General features: G+C 41.0%; 1 protein-coding gene across 1 annotated transcript in view; it reads right to left on the reverse strand.

Moving 5' to 3' along the window:
* Window positions 1–20,389, reverse strand: part of SMYD3 (SET and MYND domain containing 3) — a 695,636-nt gene that overhangs the window by 525,866 nt on the left and 149,381 nt on the right. The window contains exon 2 of the mRNA XM_039237506.1: window positions 13,504–13,567. Coding sequence (XP_039093437.1) covers window positions 13,504–13,567 — 64 coding nt within the window. The remainder of the gene's footprint in view (window positions 1–13,503; window positions 13,568–20,389) is intronic.

Raw genomic sequence — 20,389 nt, forward strand, 5'->3', positions numbered from 1 at the left:
TCTCTGATCCTCCCCTGCTCACGCTGTCTCTCTCTCTCCCTCCTAGAAATAAATAAAAATATTTAAAATAAAATAAAGGGGCGCCTGGGTGGCTTAGTCGGTTAAGCGTCCGACTTTCGCTTAGGTCATGATCTCGCGGTTTGTGGTTCGAGCCCCGCGTCGGACTCTGTGCTGACTGCCAGCTCAGAGCCTGGAGCCTGTTTCAGTCTGTGACTCCCTCTCTCTCTGACCCTCCCCTGATTACACTCTCTCTCTCCTAGAAATAAATAAAAACATTAAAAAAATAAATAAAATAAAATAAAATGTACAAAAAGAAAGAGAATTCTTTTCAGCCATTTATTCAACAAATGTGTTTTTTCATTACTACCACTAACTGAACACCTTCTGTGTGGAAGATTGTTACGGTTTTTTTGCCATGTTTTCATGATTCATTCCACTCACAACCAATATTTACAGAGATTTCCTATGAACAAAACTTAGGATATTTGAGTTGCCCTGCAACTTGCAGAAAAGAGACCCAACAGTTTTCCAATCACTCACAGACCATTTAATAGCAAATAAACAATATCTCCATCTTCATGCCTCAAAAGTAGTCTAGTATTGAGCTGCCAGTTGACAGATACATGAAGATCTGAAAAGCCGGAATCTGAGAAAGGAAAACGGGAAAGCTAAGCCAGGTGTCTAACAAGCTACAGCTAACTGACAGGTATTGATTAAAATCTTGCATAAAATCTCCTTACGGCACGCGAGAGACCTAGTGATAGACGTTAGACTTATCACTTTAAAAGCTTACTGCATGCCATATCAAACCTAGACCTTCCCACTAGCCTTAATCAAATTAGACAGAGCCATATATAAAGATGGAGTGAGGCAGGAAAATGGTTGTAGGGCATCAAGTTGACAGAAGAAACAAAAATAAAGTATCATTTCTTGGGAAAATGGAAATTACAGTTTCTTGGTTAAGTGAGGAACCATATGGAAAATAGTAATATTAGTGCCCCCAAAGTCAGTCAGTGATCATCCGGTGTAGGATTCAGGTCAAATCCATTCTGCCACCTGCTTTTGTAAAGTTTTATTGAAACATAGCCATACTCATAGTTTACACTCCCTCATTTCACACTATGATGACAGAGTTGAATAGTTTTGACAAGAAATCTATAACCCACAAAGAGTAAAATATTTATCACCTGGACCACTACAGAATAAAAAAAGTTTGCCAGCCTCTGATCTAGTGAGAGATCATATCAAGATGGAATGGCCTAATTGATATATCTTATCTAGAAAGGCAAAATAATTCACTCACTTCTACAGACTTCCAATCTTCTTTGAAAGAAACCTCCATGCTGATCAGAAAGTCAGCACTGTGTTCTAGCTGAACATGGCAATGGAGCACATGTATCTTATCTCCCCAGCACAAGTTAGCATCAGCTTTTTAACTCCCAAAGTAGAGCAGAAGAGCCATCAATGAATGAGGAGTTTAACGTCATTTCTAGGAGTCAGAAAGCGGGGATAAGACAGGCTGCAGAAACAGGGCAGCAGAGGCCGCCTTAAAGGGCAGTTACCTTCTGAGTCTTTTCTGAGAGGGCACCACCTGCCAAGGAGAACTCCAGCCGGGACTCAGGAGCATGAGTAAATGCGGGCACAGAAAGGGACTGAAAAGTAGCTGGAAAAGAGAGACTTAACCAAAAGTCTCTATACCAAAGTCTCAAAATACCTCCTTGCTACTGGGATGACTGTGAGGAAACAGAGGAGGTCAAAATCGAGATCTAGCTGAATTCGATGCTACGGTTTCTGATGCAGTCACTTCAGTCTTCTACTGGGTCTTTCCACCCCACACTCAGCCTCCCACAATGGCTGTCTCAGCACCAATCTCACTCTTCAAGCGGTGTAAAGCCTGTGACCCCTTATTACAGAGGAGGAAATGACATCTATGCACACTTAAATACTGCTATGCAGTAAGCAGTATTTTTAAAACAATTTATGGAGCTATCATTTACAATAAAACGTACCAATTTAAAGAGTATAGCTTGACAAGTTCTGACAAATATATATACACATCCTTGTAACAACACCCAACTTAAGAAAGAAACTGTCATTACCCCACAAAGTTCCTTTGTTTCCCTTTCCATCAGAGCCCTCCAACCCTGGTAAGCAATGATCTGGTCGCCGTCATTAGCCATGAGCTGTGCCCATTCCAGAAGAGCACTCCCTCTTTCAGTCTGGCTTTACTCTCTCTGTGTAATGTTTCCTCAGAAACATTTCACTCACGTTGCCTCGGGTAGCAGTAGTTCATTCTTTCTTTCTTACAGCTAATTGTGTGCATACACAGTGTGTGTGTGTTCGTGTGTGTGTGTGCACGCACGCATGCATGTGCATCTTCCACCTGGGAGCAGGGCTGTGGGTTTATGTGTTAAGTGTACACTTGACATTTTTAGAAACTACCAAACTTTTCCAAAGCAGTTCTATATTTTCACTCCCACCGGCAGAACATGAGGTATCCACATCCTGTCTGCACTCTGCACTGGACTCTGTCTAATGGGTGTGTAAAGGATCCCAATGTGGTTTTAATTTTCATTTTTCTGATGACTAATGAAGTTGAGTATTCTTTACTGTATATCTTACTGGCCATTCAAATCAAACCTATCTTACAGAGTTGCAAACATTCTATTTTATTTTTTTATTTTTATTTTTTGAAAGAAAGAGAGAGTCCGCATGGGTGGGAGAGAGGGACAGCAGGAGAGGGAGAGAAAGAATCCCCAGCAGATTTCACGCTCAGCACAGAGCCCTATGCAGGCTCAGTCTTATGAACTGTGAGATCATACCCTGAGCCAAAGTCAAGAGTCAGACACACTTTTTTAATGTTTATTTATTTTTGAAAGACAGAGCACGAGCAGGGGAGGGGCAGAGAGACAGGGAGACAGAGAATCTGAAACAGGCTCCAGGCTCTGAGCTGTCAGCACAGAGCCCAATGGGGGCTTGAACCGATCAACTGCGAGATCATGACCTGAGCCGAAATCAGAGGCTTAAGGGACTGAGCCACCAGGCGCCCCAAGTTGTAAATATTTTAAATAAATTATGGATACAACTCCTTAGCCAATTCTTACAGAAGCAAAGAGCTCAGCAGGGAGGGTGCCTATGACATGCAAACTAACCAATCCAGAGCCCTACCTCTGCTCTCTGCTAAAAGTCCTAGAGTAACTGGACCCAAGTACCAGGCAACTAGAGACCATGCCTATAATCCAAAACCCTCAGGAATTGTTCAAACAGGCAGCCCTAGAAGGCTTGGCCTACTCCGCCTTGCCCCTCCCGCAGAAAGCCTACCAAAGGCTCCGGCCTTAGCATCCTCCTTGAACCCACCTTCCTCCGGACTAGGGTGAGGGCTCTGCACGTGCCCCTGGATGGAAACCCAAGCCTCCTGTCCTAGCACCTAGCAGAAGAGATTTTGTTTTCCTGAGCCTCCGGGTCCCATCTTGTGACCGCACCTGACTATCACATGAAAGAAAACAGCGTCTATTTCTGGACTCTAATCTATTCATTGCTCTATGCGTCAGTCCTAACACTGGTACTATATTCTCTTCACTATGTAGCTTTAGAGCACGTCTCTAAATCAGGTGGTCTAAATCCTCCAACTTTGCTCTCCTCTTACGTAAAGGACTCGGTTTAAATGTTCTGCATTTCCATATAATTTTCAGTCAGCTATCAATCTGTGGGTCTTTGAATGAAACTTCATTGAATATAAATCTATACAGTGGAATTTTCAAAATCACTTATTATACCTGTTTATGGATTTTGAACTTTTATTTTTTTAATGTCTTTATTTGATTTTGAGAGACAGAGACAGAGGGTGAAGGGGGAGGGGCAGACAGAAAGGGAGACATAGAATCTAAAGCAGCCTCTAGGCTCTGAGCTGTCAGCACAGAGCCCAATGTGGGGCTCGAACCCACAGACTGTGAGATCATGACCTGAGCCGAAAGTGGGTCACTTAACCAACTGAGCCACCCAGGCGCCCCAATTTTGAACTTTTAGAACCAATTAATCGACAGGAATTAATTTTGTGCTCCAGAACAGAATATAAATATTAATCTTGACAAAAGTGAAGGTATAAGTGGCAACTTATTGGAAATAGAAGGATAAGGGACAGAGGGTGAGTGGGAATACTAGTATCTTCACCTTTAACAGTAGGGATGGAGGACACTGTCTATACAGTAAGTCCCCCTTGTCCTGGGGGGATCATTCCAAGACTTCCATGAAAGCCTGAAACTGTGGACGGCACCAAACCCTATACATATGACTAACAGGCAGGTAGTGTAGACACTAAGAACATGCTAGACAAAGAGATGGGTCATGTGCCCCATGGGACCAAGAGGAACAGCTGGGACAGTGTGAGATTTCACCACACTACTCAGAACAGTCCGCAGCTTTTAAAACTTATGAACTGTTTACCTCTGGAAGGTTCCATTTAGTATTTCTAAGTTGCACCTGACATCAGATAACTAGAAATGCAGAAAGGGAAACTACGGATAAGGGACACTACACAACATAAATAAAGGCTTGCCTATATTGTTTAAAGTTATAAATACGAGAAGGGGAAATTGGCTCTAACAGATGTGTAATAGTTAATCCCAAACCAACATGGCCAAAGTAGATTTTCCCCACCTGAGTCTCTTATACAGCCTTCCCCATGTCATAAATGGGGTCATCATCTCCCCAGTTACCAAATCCAAAAACCAAGGAGTCTTTCTTGATTCTTCTCTCCCTCCCTATCCTATATTCATTCCCCTTCTATTTTTTCACGCCGCCCCATCCCCTCCTCTGAGCTCCACACAACCATACCAGCTGCCTATGCAACGTCTCCACGTGTGTGCTCAACAGGCACAAACTCAAAACCTGTACACTAGACTTCTCCTCTCCGAACCAACTCTTCTCTCAGAATTCCATGGGTCAGAAAATGGCACCACCATTCCTCTGAAGTTGCTCAGGCCAGAAATTTAGAAGTCACCTCTGACTATTCTTTCTGACTCACCTCCAACATCGAACCTATTGGCAAACTTTCACCTACACCTTCAAAATATGTCTCAAATCCAATCATTACCACCTCACTGCTACCACGCTACTCCAAGCCATCCAAGCTTTTGACTAGATCAGTGCCTTGCATATACTGAGTTCTCAATTTGAGTGAGTGAATGAATGAATGAATGAATGCATGAGCAAATTCAGTCAGTGCTTCCTTCAAAACATACCCCAAATCTAACAGAGTCTCTTTGCTGCCATTACTACAGTCCTAGCCACCATCATATGGTGACCAGACTACTGTAAGAACCTCCTGGCTGGTTTTTCATTCCCTACCTTTCCACCCCCGCATAACCTATCCCCACAGCAGTCAGAAAGGTCCCTTTAAAATCTCAATCATACCATCATATTGATCCTCCTCCCTTAGAATCCTACAGTAGCAGCCTATCACATACAGAACAAAATGCATATTTTAACCACAGCATATAAAGGCCTTATCATAACCTGGACCTTCTCATCTCTCCAATTTTATCTCCTACAACTCTCTGATTCACCTCCTCTGGTCTACCATCTGGTCTTCTTTTCCTTCCTTGAAAACAGCATATTCACTCCTGCTTTTACATTTGATGTGCATCCGGCCTGAAACTCTCTCCTAATCTTGGTATGTCTTGATTGCTTCTTTCAGAACTTGACTCAAATGCCACTCCTGACAGGTTTTAGATCGACAGATGGATAGACAGATTACAGATTAGTAGATAGAGAGACAAACCCCTTTCTAAATTATATAGATATACCTATGTCTCTCTCTAAAAATGTATATGATATATAGATATATTTACAGTATATGTATACATGTTTGAGTACACATACAGACACGCAAAAACAAAACAGCCTCCCAATCGCTATCATTTTCTCTTTCCTTTATTTTAGGCATAAAGATAATATCACATATTGCTTCATTTTTTTTTTTATTCTTGACTTCCTGGGATTTATTTATTTTTTTTAATGGCTTTTATTTATTTATTTCTAGGAGAGAGAGAGAGAGACAGCATGAGCAGGGGAGGGTCAGAGAGAGAGGGAGTCACAGACTGAAACAGGCTCCAGGCTCTGAGCTGGCAGTCAGCACAGATCCCGACGCGGGGCTCGAACCCACGAACCGCGAGATCATGACCTAAGCAAAAGTCGGACGCTTAACCGACTAAGCCACCCAGGCGCCCCCACATATTGCTTTATTAATTTATTATCTGTCTCACCTGGAATATGTAAACTTCACTGGCCAAGGGCTTTCTGTATCTTTTTCAATAATATTGTACCAGAGCCTACAAAAGTCCTGGTGCTGGGACACCTGGGTGACTCAGTCAGGTAAGCATCCAACTCTTGATTTTGGCTCAGTAATAATCTCATGGTTCGTGGGATAGAGCCCTGCATCAGTGCTGTCAGCCTGAGCCCGACTGGGATTCTCTCTTTTCCTCTCTCTCTCTACCCCTACCCCACTCATGCTCACTCCCTCTGTCCCTCAAAATAAATAAATAAACATAAAAAAAGAAAGAAAAGAAAAGAAAAGAAAAAAGAGGGAGGGAGGGAGGGAGGGAAAGAAAAAGAAAGAAAGAAAGAAAGAAAGAAAGAAAAAGAGAGGGAGGGAAGAAGAAAGATGGATAGATCCTGGTGTTGACACTAATATTTCCTAAGTAAATCAATAGATAAATCCATAATCAAGTCCTTCATATCTTAACTCACTAGCCCCACCCCCAACTGCCTTTTTTTTCCTAAGACAAATTTTCTAGAGCAGTTTCAAGCTCACAGCAAAACTGAGAGGACAGTACAGAGGCTGCCCATATACTTCCTACCACTGCACATATATCAACATCCTCACCAGATGGCGCATTTGTTACAACTGATAAACCTACAGTGACACATCATCACTCAAAGTCCATAGTGAACATTCAAGTTCACACTTGATGTTGTACCGTCTATGGGTTTGGACAAATGTAAAGTCTATCCAGTATTATTCAATTCCTTTTTATTCCTCTAACATGAGAAGTTTGTTCCTGCTTCAGTTCCTTTATATCTGCTGTCCCTTTTATGTAAAAAATCTGTTCTAGATCTTTCCATGGATGGCTACTTTTGTTGTCAATTAGATCCCAGGTCAAATGTCATCTCTACAGGAAGTCCTTCTGTAATTACCCATTCAATGGTGAGCTCGGGCTCACCCAAATCACACTCACTCATATAATTGTGGGTGGGTATTTAACATTATCTGTCTCCTCGCTCTACAACGCAAACTTTATGAAAGCCAGGATCTTGTTTACTTGGTCACTGCTAATTGCCCACCACGCCAATACCCAGAAAACTTAGAACAGGGACCAGCTAATAGCTACTCAATAAATATCTACTGGATAAACTGGATGAGGAAGGTTCTCAGAGAACTATGTAAGAAGAGAGAGAGGAAGTAGATGCTGATGTACGTGAGCTAAATTCCCTTATATACCAGAGCAGGCAGTCAATCACTAATGCCTACACAGATGGCTCAAGAAATATTTCCTTGGCTCACTTATATGGAGAATGTAAAAAGAACCAAACTCAGATGCAGAGAACAGATCAGTGGTTGCCAGAGGCAGGGAGTACAGGGTGACAGAAATGAGTGCAAGTGGTCAAAATGTACAAATATCACATTACAAGGTAAAATAGGCCTTGAGGATATAATATACAGGATGATGACTATAGCTAATAATCGCTGTATTTATTTTAAAACTTACTAAGATGGTAAATCTTAGAAGTTCTCATCACAAGAAAAAAGCTTATAATTATACGTGATGATAGATGTTAACTAAACTTATTGTGATGATCACTTCACAATATACACATATATCACCTCATTATGCTGTACACCTAAACCTAACACAATGTTATATGTCTGTATCTCAACTAAAAAAATAAAAAGAGATACTACTATGGACAGATTATATAAAGATAATGTAATGTCTTAAAATCTAATTTGAACCAAGTATCACTCATGAATGTATTCATTCATTTACTCAGCCACTTACACTCCATCTGCAGCAGAAAAATGCAGGGAGCACCCCCACCCCACAGTGAACCTGGCCTTCTAACTGAAGAAACACGCAACTAAACCAATAATTAAGATAATTTCTGTATGAAAAAGGAGAGACACAAACTAGTCTCAGTTTAGGAAAGAAGGGAGTGACATTTAACCTGGGTCATAACAGATAAGTCCTTGGAGTTCAATAGTTAGGAGGCCAGGTCTGAGTCCAAGCCCAAGGACTCATGTAGCCAAAGGCCCAGAAGTAAAAGTGTAGCCAAGTCCCCAAAGTTGAACTTCATCCTGAGGAAGAGGCCAGGGCTTTCTGCAGGCGGGTAACAGATCATGGCTCCACTATGGAATAAAACAGTCACTCTGGTTCCTGAGTGGAAAACAGAAAAGGAGCCGGCAGGAGCACAGAGGCGACAATCGAGGAGGGAGGCGACAGTGAGATGCACACGAGTGGTGGCAGAGAAGCTAGAGAGAAGGGGCCAGTTTAGATCATCAGGTGGTAAAATCAGCAGGACAGAGTGATTAACCGGGAATGGGGCCAAGAAAGGAAATGAGCCAAAGACAACGACGCCCTGGAAACTCAACCTGCCGGGGAATTGGTGACATTATTCACTGAAACTGGAAAGGCAGGTTTGGGCGAAGCAAGCGCACTCAGGTCCAGCTACAGGGCGTTTGAGACGTTGGTGCATCATGCAGACATACCCCGTAAGGTACGCAGCTGGTGGAGGAGAGAAAGCAGGGCGCTGGAGATGGGAGTTTAGAGGAAGATTAATATACAGATGCCAACCGATGGTGTGGGAGCTGATGGGATTACGCAGCAGGTCAACGTAAAGTGAGCAAAGACAAGCTTAGGGCCCCAGACATTGCACAAGTCAAAAACTTAAATAGGAACATATAATTTCAACCTTCACACAGTATTCTCTTTTTATTTACAATATAGATGTGAGCCCACTTCTCTACAGAACACTCGATGCATGTCCTATCAGTCTGAAGCCTGACACAGAACTATTTACGAAATAACTAAGGGACTGGCTTTCTTCATTATTGCCAGTATTGAGTATATTATTCTAGACTGCAACTTATTAAATCACCCTATTAAGGAGCGCCTGCATGGCTCAGTTAAGCATCCCACTATGGCTCAGGTCATGATCTCGTGGTTACTGGGTTCGAGCCCCACGTCAGGCTCTGTGCTAACAGCTCACAGCCTGGAGTCTGCTTCGGATTCTGTGTCTCCATCTCTCTCTGCCCCTCCCCTGCTCAAACTCTGTCCGTCCTTCTCTCTCTCCCGCAAAAATAAATAAAATATGTAAAAAAAATTTTTTAATCACCCTGTTAAAGTGTTGACTAATGTGAAATTCATCAAAAATGAGTCAAATCATGCTGTAACTAAGCATAAAATGTAAACCCACAAATAAGATTCACATTTTTAAAGTGGTCTATAATTATTAACATGAAATAGAGCCTGTCTCTGCTAATATAGTACTTTTACAAGTGTATAAACTGCAGTTGATATAATATCCCTGCTCATTTGGCTCAGCATTTATTTCAATTAGAAATGTACATTTATGACTCAAATTAAATCCAGCATAGGTAAAATAATTATTGGTGAATTTGCTTGAAATTGGTTTACTTTATAACAATACTGCAAATTTTGAACATGTTTTTTTAAAAGAAAACTTAGAAATGAACAAATCAGGAGACTCTAGATGCTGGCGAGGATGTGGAGAAATGGGAACCCTCTTGCACTGTTGGTGGGAATGCAAACTGGTGCAGCCACTCTGGAAAACAGTGTGGAGGTTTCTCAAAAAATTAACAAGAGAACTCCCCTATGACCCAGCAATAGCACTGCTAGGAATTTACCCAAGGGACACAGGAGTGCTGATGCACAGGGGCATATGTACCCCAGTGGTCATAGCAGCACGTTCAGCAATAGCGAAATCATGGAAAGAGCCTAAATGTCCATCAACTGACAAACGGATCAAGAAGATGCGGCTTATATACACAATGGAATACTACTTGGCAATGAGAAAGAAGGAAACCTGGCCATTGGAAGCAACATGGATGAACTGGAGGGTATTATGCTAAGTGAAATAAGTCAGTCAGAGAAAGATAGATATCATATGTTCTCACTCATATAAGGATCAGAAGAACCTTAACAGAAGACCACGGGGGAGGGGAAGGTGGAAAAAAAAAAAAAAGAGAGGGAGGAAGGCAAACCATAAGAGACTCTTAAATACTGAGAACAGAGGGTTGATGGGATGAGGGAGAGGGGAAAGTGGGTGATGGGCCTGAGGAGGGCCTGAGGAGGGCCTGGGATGAGCACTGAGTGTTGTATGGACACCAATTTGACAATAAATTATAGGAAAATAATAAAAATTAAAAAAAAAAAGAAGAAATAAAAGAAAACTTCGCCTGCTCCTCCTCTTTGATCTCAAAATCACCTGTGATGTTCTGTTAGTGACAACAGAGAAATAAGACTGGTTCCCACAGATAAGCCCTCTCTTGCATTGTATGACACATCACATGGTAAGGTATACACACAGGTGTACAAAGCCCCTGATGACAAGATACTTTGGGCAGGATGGGAAACAGCACTGAACACAGCAGTCAGTATATACATATCTGTGTACACTAGACACAAAGTACAGACTAACAGTGGGGTGTGTATCCTCCACCCACAAAACAAACACACAGAGATTACCTCTGGAAAACCGAAGCAGGAATGGAAAGGAAGCTGGAAGAAATATTCACTCTTGTTATTTTACTTTTCGGTTTAAAAATGAAATGTGAAAACCAGTGACACTGAAAACATCCTTATGGGCACGAGGGACATTATACCTTGGAAAGCTCCACAGCCTCTCAGACAACTCACTGACGCCACGGCCCCACACATCAAATGCTAATATAATGAACCAAAGTTATGTCCCTCCAGGGTAAATACATTATAGATTTTATGCTACAAATTCACATCCTCCATATCAATTTCCATTCCGAGGGCGTCTGTCTCCTGTTCATTATTGTTCATAGTTCGGTTTGTCAATTTAATTTTGTGCTGCTTTGTAGGAATCCACAATAATTACAACATTTAATTCTGTACCTGAAGGGTGAGCTAAACAGAGCAGTTTAAATGCATATGTTCTGGCCAATCTCTGACTCCCACCCCACCTCTGCACACATCCCATCCCCCACACACATACAAGCATATGCACTAGCTGGCTTGTATATGGTATCTTTCATCTTACTAGCTCTTTCCCCATTACTTTCTACAGTACATCTGACGATGACATTATTATTGATGTTACAGTAAACAGGTAATATATGTGGTAAAAGTACATGGACTATAATGAATCAAAATGACATACCAACCCACCAAACCCCCTCTACTCGTTCTAATCAGATAATGGATTTTCTTCTTTGAGTGTACTACAAAAGGGGGAAGGAGCAGTGGAGAAAAAACATTCATAAAAATGGGGGAAAAAAAAGTAAATGTTTAGGTCACTGAGATCGGAAAGGAAGTTCATCCAGAAGATGTGTGTCAAGTAGAATGTAACCCATCAGTTCTACGTACAGTACAGTCTTAACTTGAAGTTCCCTGAAACACAGCTCAGTTCACATTTAAGCTTGATAACATCACCACAAAACAGTCGATCTAGAATTTATCTTGTAGAAAAAAAGCACGGGTTTCATTTTTTTTGCTTTTTCTTATTATTATTGTTAATAATCTTACATAAATCTAGTAGCCTTCTGTGACAGAATCTTTGCTTTACAAAGAAGGTAAAAATAACCCAACCGTTTTTTCACATTCCTTTTTTTTTTTTTTTTTAGCTAAGTGTTACTTCTAACCTTCTATTTTTGTGTTTTTGTTTTGTGTTCCTTGGGGACAGCGTGCACCCTTATTAAAAATGAAACAAAAGCCAGAAAAAAATGAATACAGTAGGAAACAGAAAACTATACCTAATCATAATGATAAAGCAAAAATTCCTCAGATAAGCATGGCTTAGACGTAAAAGGAAAAGCAGAACTCTGAGGGAGGAGGGAGGGAGGGAGAGAGAGAGAGAGAGTGTGTGTGTGTCCACACACACCTACCTCAAAATAAGAAACAAAAAAATGGGTGGAAGGTTGAGAGCAAGGGACACAGACACAAAACCTCCAATTAGACTTTTTATTGTGATGCAATTCGTTACAGCATAATTACATTTCTTATGAAATGATTAATCATAAGATTAGAAGAAAAGGTTATGTTGAATGTTAGTTATACATCCTGTAAAGAATTTCAAAGCTATTAACGGCAGTATTCTCATAGACTGTCAGCTGCTGTAAATTAAACTCTTGGAAGGCAATTTGGCACTATCTTTAAAAATCCAGGGGCGCCTGGGTGGCTCAGTCGATTAAATGTCCAACTTTGGCTCAGGTCATGATCTCATGGTTCGTGGGTTCGAGCCCCACGTCAGGCTCTGTGCTGACAGCTAGCTCACAGCTTGAAGCCTGTTTCGGATTCTGTGCCTCCCTCTCTCTCTGAACATCCCCTGCTCATGCTGTCTCTCTCTCTCTCTCAGAAATAAACAAAATATTAAAAAAAACCAAAAACCCTAAATCATATTTGCTTTTACTAATCAATAAAACTAGGAAGAATTTATCCTACAACTAATTTGTGGAAGTGTGCAGAAATGTGCACAAAAAGAGGCTTGCTCCAAAAATAATTTAAGTACTCCTTATTGAGGAAATTGTGACAATGGTGCACTCATATAAGGGAATCAATGGGATGGTACCAAAAGTTCCTCTAGGCAGTTTATAAAATGAGAAGGAGAATAAAAGTATACAAGAATAACCCATATCTGGATTTTTAACAAAGAAGAGAAATACATGAATGTGTCTGCATGAGAAAATGCTGCAAAGACACAGAAGAAACTTAACGGCGATTATCCTGGGCACTGGGACTGAGATCAGGAGGACACGAAGACAGGAGTGAACATCTGTGTGTGATATATGTATCCTGTGTATTTAATTTATAGAGAGAGAGCATATATATGTGATTTTTTTGCCATACACATGTATTAATTTTTAAATTGAAGGTAAATAAGTTAAAATAAATCAAAGATTGTGAAGAAACAGAAACAGGTCAATGGGCATCACAGAGCACAAATTTAAGATCAGAGAACTGGGGCGCCGGGGTGGCTCAGTCGGTTAAGCATCCAACCTCAGCTAAGGTCATGAACTCCCGGTTCATGAGTTCAAGCCCTGCATCAGGTTCTATGCTGACAGCTCAGAGCCTGGAGCCTGCTTCCAATTCTGTGTCTCCCGCTCTCTGTCCTGCCCCCATTCACACTCTGTGTCTTACTCTCCCTCTCTCAAAAATAAAGATTTTTTTAAAAATTCTTTAAAGAAAAAAAAAAAAAGAGCAGCGAACTTAGGGTTTCACTTACACAGAGGAACATTCTTACCTGGCACTTGGCACTGCAGTATTTGGCAACTCGGCACTGAGAGCATCGCATCAGTTTTTCCTTCCTGTTAAAAAAAAATTCCCATTAGGAAATGAGTGACACCAGTATGTTCTGCTCACTCCATCTGTATGATCCCTTAAGATTTAGATTTTTACCTGATGAACCTCTTCTTTCATCCTCAATGTGAGACATGGACATACTAATGTTCTCTTTTCTAAAACTGTGGTAAAATATATATAAAATTTACACTTTAAACATTTTTAAGTGTATAGTTCAGCGTGTTAAAAAGATAATTCAAGGGGTGCCAGGGTGGCTCAGATGCTTAAGTGCCCGACTTCAGCTCAGGTCATGATCTCAAGGTTTGCAAGATCAAGCCCTGCTTATGCTGACAGCATGGAGCCCCATTCATATCCTCTATTCCCCTCTCTGTCCCTCCCACACCTGTGTGCACGCGCGCTCTCTCTCTTGCGCTCTCTCTCAAATAAACATTTAAAAAAAAAAAAAGATAATTTCAGAAGCAAAATGGAGTCACTTATGCTTAGCGCCATATCATGTGTGAAACTTATACAGTTTTGAGTCCCCCAAAAGTGGATGCTTAAGCCAGTCAACCAGCGATGACTAGTTAGGTGACCCTCCTGATAGACCCCCGCTCTCCTCCAATGAAAGTGACCTGCAGGAACCAACTCACTTTTTTCATCTCCTATAACTGCCACCTTCTGCCTAAACAAGTCTTCCTTTCGTACAGCATCTCAGGGCTACTTTCTGTCTGCTACACTGGATCCCGCCTAATTCATGAACCACTGAATAAAGCCAATAAGATCTTTAAAGTTTACTCAGTTGAATTTTGCTTTTTAGCAAATGGCATTAAGTATATTCATTTGTTGTGCGACCATCACCACCATTAATGTCCTTTTTAATTTAAAAAAATGAATTAAAATCAGGTTCCCATGGAGACCAGAAGTTCTGCTTCATAGAGATTTTAATCTCTCCACATGAAATATAGAATTCAGTCCCAGGAACTACTTGCATTGAAAGTATCTTATACTCTTCAAGTATAAAGAAAATTGTATAAGTCTTAACTTATCATATAGTGTAATTATGAATATCCCATTCTGGAAAATGATTTTAAAATTCCATTAAATGCTGTTACTACTTTAGACGTGCAGAATTGAGATTCTCCAAAGTTTCATCCCCCCAAATCACTTGTGTAAGAAAAATGCAAAAATGAATAAAAGGTTGAATTATAAAATAAAAAATAAATAAATCTGATGATAAAATTAATAGTGACAAATAAAAGGCAGGAAAGACTGTGGATACTTTTAGGATAGCCAAAACTTTAAAAAGTCAAACTGTGGGGCGCCTGGGTGGCTCAGTCGGTTAAGCGTCCGACTTCGGCTCAGGTCATGATCTCACAGTTTGTGGGTTCGAGCCCCGCGTCGGGCTCTGTGCTGACAGCCAGCTCAGAGCCTGGAGCCTGTTTCAGACTTTGTATCTCCCTCTCTCTCTGACCCTCCCCTGCTCATGCTGTCTCTCTCTCTCTCTCAGAAATAAATAAAACATTTTTAAAAAAAAAGTCAAAGTGTAAGTTAAATATCAATGAGAAAACAAAAACAAATCCTTCTAAGCACTTCTAATGTGCCAGGTACTATTCAAAGATTTTTTCTGTAGCTTACACTTAATTTCAAATAGCCCTATAAGTAAGCAGTCTTATTGTGACTACTTTAGGAATACTCCAATAGATTTTTCAAAAGATAAAAAGACATAGTGGAAACGAAGGAAACATGGCAGGCGATACTGAAAGGGTAAAAACAGAATCCTAAAGAGAATCAGAACCTAAATATCCCTGGTATACTCTGGGACAGCAAGGGCCAGATATGGAGCATCCAACCAGAGGAGAGGTTAAAATCTAAATAAAGGGAAGCCAAAATGCCTGCCATCCCCAAGTACAGAATTGTAGCGGTTACGTATCAACAACTCTGGCAACAATGCAAACCCAAGCAATCTGGCCTTTAAGCTCTTACTCTATCACACTGGACCACTACTCTTGGGTAAAACCAAAATCCACTCATAAGCTGTTACGAGACACACTTCAAATAAAAGGACACACAAAGGTGGGTGAAATGGACATGCCAAGCTAATATTAACTACAGGAAAAGTCTATGTAATTACATCAATTTCGAGGGTGGGGAGAGAGGGAAGCACTCTATGGTTAAAGATCTTGTTAGAGATAAATAAGGTCAATACTAAATGATAAGAGACTCCAATCACCAGGTGTTAGGTACCTACTGACAGAAGTACCCAGTCTCTGGGGCGCCTGGGTGGCTTAGTTGGTTAAGCGTCTGACTTTCACTTAGGTCATGATCTCACGGTTCGTGGGCTCGAGACCCACGTCGGGCTCTGTGCTGACTGCCAGCTCAGAGCCTGGAGCCTGTTTCAGTCTGTGACTCCCTCTCTCTCTGACCCTCCCTTGCTCACACTGTCTCTCTCTCTCTCTCCTAGAAATAAATAAAACATTAAAAAAAAAAAAAAAAGAAGTACCCAGTCTCAAAACATAAAAAGTACAAGTAACAGATCTGAGGAAAAAATGACCAACACAGTAAGTTAATGCATGTAAGGCCCTTAAAATAGTGCCTGGAATATAGTAAATACCATATAAGTATCAGTTATTGCTATAAAAAGACACAGTCTTTTTCAGGAATTCAAAACCAAGCAGACAAAGAATAGGAGCTCAGGGAACCTGGGTGACTCAGGTGTTTAAGCCCCTCCCCCACTCATGCTCTGTCTCTCCTTCAAAATAAACATTAAAAAACATTTTTTTTAAGAATAGAGGCTCAAAAATTTACTTGATCTCATGCAATACACAGACCCTTATGAGACCCTTATGTCTGTTATATGAACGTGAATTCACATATTCCTTTTAAGCACCCACTGACCATTTACAAAAAGTGGCCACAAAGTAAACCACAAAGCAAATCTCAAAAATCCCAAAGAATCAATATCATATACACCATTTTCTTCAATCATATGGAAATTAAATTAGAATATATCATACACACACACATATATATTCTTTTAAAGTAGGCTCTACACTCAAGTTATAGGGAATAGAACTCAGATCAAGAGTCACACGCTCTACTGAAAGACACATGTTCTACAGCCAGGCATCCGGAAAATCGATCAAATAATGGAAAAATATCAAAACTTCTGAGATAAAGTGAACATACTACTTACAGGAACATTTATAACTTTAAATGTTTATGTTAAAAAGAAAAAACTGAAAATAAATGAGCTAAACATTTAAGTCAAGACTTTAAATTAAAAATAAAAGAAAACTAAGGAAAGCATAAGCAGGAAATTATACAACAAATATACAAAATAGAACACAGTGATCTACTAGAGAGGATGAGCAAAACCAGAGGGACATATAACAGCAACAAATTTCTTGTAAGATCACTTAAGAGCAAATTTCCTAATAAATAAATTGGGAACAGGGGTGCCTGGGTGGCTCAGTCAGTTAAGCATCCAACTTCAGCTCAGGTCACAGATCTCACAGTTGATGAGTTCAAGCCCCACATCAGGCTCTATGCTGACACCTTAGAGCCTGGAGCCTGCTTCAGATTCTGTCTCCCTCTCTCTGCCCCTCCCCCGCTCATGCCATCTCTTTCAAAAATTAATAAATGGTAAAAAAAATTTTTTTAATAAATAATAATGGGAACAAAATGGAATGGAACTCAAGATTCAGTAGACTGAAAAACAGACAAGAGAAAATTCTGAGAGAACAGTAGCAGTGATATAATTTTCGAATCTCCTTAACTCTCCCCATTTAAAAAAATGACAGCACGAGGTAGAGAGCAAACCTGAGTACCACTCGCCACCAGGGAAAACATCACAACAAACCCAAAAAGTGAATGGGCAGAAGAAACCACTAATAGCTCTGAGACTTAAGTCCGTATATTTGTGGGCAAAAACAAAGAAGGCAACGGGGCTCCCAATAAGCCTGAAAACAGAAGAAGCTCCAAGCTGCCAAAAGATGCCCAGTGTATCCAGCCAGTGTGAGAACGGGAGCCAAAATTGGGAGAGGATGCTTTCTGCAAGAACCTTCCTGAGGATGAAGTCATTGGGGCTCCCCTGAGGGCTGCCTTCCTCTGACCCAACTTCTCAGATGTTCCCTCTTCTTCCTTTTCTGGTATAAGTTTTTCAGAGGGGGGCGCCTGGGGGGATCAATAGGTTAAGGCGTCAACTCGGGCTCAGGTCATGATCTCACAGTTTATGAGTTCTAGCCCCAAAACAGGCTCTGCACTGAAAGTGTGGAGCCTGCCTGAGATTCTCTCTCTCCCTCTCTCTCTGCCCTTCCCCAACTTGCACTTGCTCTCTCGCTCTCTCTCAAAATAAATAAACTTAAAAAATATTTTTAAGTTATTCAGAGGCAATTTCTGTTACTTGCAAATTTAAAGCTCCAGCTATATAAGATGTTTCTTCTCAATTTTAAAAATCAATGGGCAGAATCACGTTATCTCAGAAGATCAGAGATGAACAGGTTAGCAAGTAAAACTGTGTCCTTTCCCTCCCAGAGTTACCAGTCACAGGCTTTCATGAATTTTAACCCAGAATGTTGGCAAAGTGAATAGCAAGATTAGTCTAAGTACCTACATAATTTAATTGTTGTTTTGATGGGTGGAAGAAATTCCTTAACATAAGTTATTTCAATGTTCAGGGTTACATTTCAAATAACAAGTTCCCAAGTTTCAAAAACAGGTCAAATGAATCCAAGAGAGAAGTGGCATGTGTTTGATCAGACAACCACTGAGCCCCAGAAGAGCTCCTGATTCTCTCTCGGGCTCAGGCTCAGAGAACAGAATCCTGTGAAGCCAATTCCAGCACTGCGATAAGGAGAAAGAGATAGAGGAGTTTCCTTCCAGTACTGAGATTATCTGATTCTGCTTCTCTTGCGTGACTAACAAATATTAACTAAATTTGAGGATGACAAAAGTTGTGCCCATTTTAGGCGAATTACGGTAGTTGCAGAGGCACAGAGAAGTGATGAATATAGAATTTTCAGATTGCAGAAATATCCAGTTTGCAAAATGATTAGCTCAAAGTCCAAATGGACTTTCTGAATGAAAAGCAATCTAAGGAAATAGATATCAGTAACAGAAAATGATTATTTACCTCTCTTCCCCTCTCCACTTAAGAGAGAAATAGTAGTGTTCTACCCCCAAATAGGAGAAGCTATTAAAATTATTTTACACCACAATCAGTGTTAGCTTTAACTCTGCCCACCAAAAAAGCAAAAGGAATCCCCATCACTTATTCATACAAGCTGTGCCAGGCTATAGAACACAGTGTCAAATCAGAGAAAATTCTCAGGCAGCTCAGTACCCCAAATACAGTGGTTCATGGAGCAAGACAAGTTAAATCCTCTCTTTCAACTAAAGTCTGGGATGTAGTTTCTCCAACAGCACAGGCAAAGGAAATGTAGAAAGGAAATAAAAACAGAACAAAATTACTTATTCTTCCAGTATACAAATCTAGAAGATATATATGGATACAGGAGAAATCACTGTGTCTAAAAAATCAAAGAAGAAATGAGATTAAGTGGCTCCTTCAAATCCCAACAATCGGGGTAATATTTAAGGGAATGTCTCTTTGTCCTTGGTTACCAGCGGGAGGTGGCGGGGGGTGGGGGGGGAGAGACAGTACCCCAGGGTTAAAACTCTGCCTTAGGGGGTGCCTCGGTGGGTGGTTCAGTCAGTAAAGCGTCTGACTTTGGCTCAGGTCATGGTCTCACAGTCTGTGAGTTCATGCCCCATGTCGGGCTCTGTCCCTGGAGCCTGCTTCGGATTCTGAGTCTCCCTCTCTCTCTGACTCTTACCCACTCATGCTCTTTGTCTCTCTCTCCAAAAAAAAAAAAAAAAAAAACTGCAAACCAACAAACAAAACCCTGCCCTAAAGTAGTATGGGCAATTGCCAGGTGGAGGAAAAGAAGTTTCCTGGAAAGGATAATAGGAAACAAACAAATCCTAGTGATTCACATTCCTCCCAGCCCTGGCAGCTGCAGAATCCATGTTAAGCTTTCTGTAGAGAAAACAACACACCACAACCCATGCAGATACAGCGTACTGAGTACACGGGCAGTATGTCTTTGTCCCCTGGAAGTCTCCTGGGGCGCCTGGCAGTCGAAGCGCTCCTTCACCGGCCTCCGCACACTCCCTGCTGGCCAGTCGGGCCCAGGCAAGGGCTCCTCACTCGTCTGGATGGAGCACAGCCCTATACAATCCTAAGCAACCCAGGCCCCAGCGTGTGTCTTTGCAGCCTCTTCTGAGCTGAGGCTCCATGCCCAGCAATCTTTTGCACACTTCTGTCCTTTTTCAAGGACTGAAATTTAGTTTGGCTGATCACTGTGACCTTTGAGAAGAAATGTGAGCTAAGAGAAAGAACCAAGTTCATCAGATAGATAGATAGGTGGCCTGCACCACTCACACCTGCTAAAGAAAGAGTGCTGGCCACAAGGTTTAAGGAAGACTCACGGGTGACAATTCCTGTGAAAATAGATCTTCACATAATTAGGACAAAAGGTGCTCTGTGGAGGATGAGGAACATGGACTGTCTTAAGAATAAAGAGCTCCATTTGTTTAAAAGGCAAAACCCAAAGTAAGTGAATGAAGCCTAACTATATTTTTAAAACAAAGAGACCACAGAAATAATATTTCTTTAAAGAATCTTTGTTTGTAAACATCTCCAAAATAGCAGACTCTTGATTCGTTAGAAACGTTAGTGTCATGTACCCAAGTACCTAGCTGTTTCCCCATGGAAATTTCTGGAGCAAATGAAACTCTACACTATAAAAAGGAAATTATCCAAAATAAAGTCACAGTATTCTATCCAA

Source organism: Hyaena hyaena, unplaced genomic scaffold (assembly GCF_003009895.1).
Source record: "Hyaena hyaena isolate Hyena2069 unplaced genomic scaffold, ASM300989v1 scaffold_127, whole genome shotgun sequence".
Taxonomy (NCBI): Eukaryota; Metazoa; Chordata; class Mammalia; order Carnivora; family Hyaenidae; genus Hyaena; species Hyaena hyaena.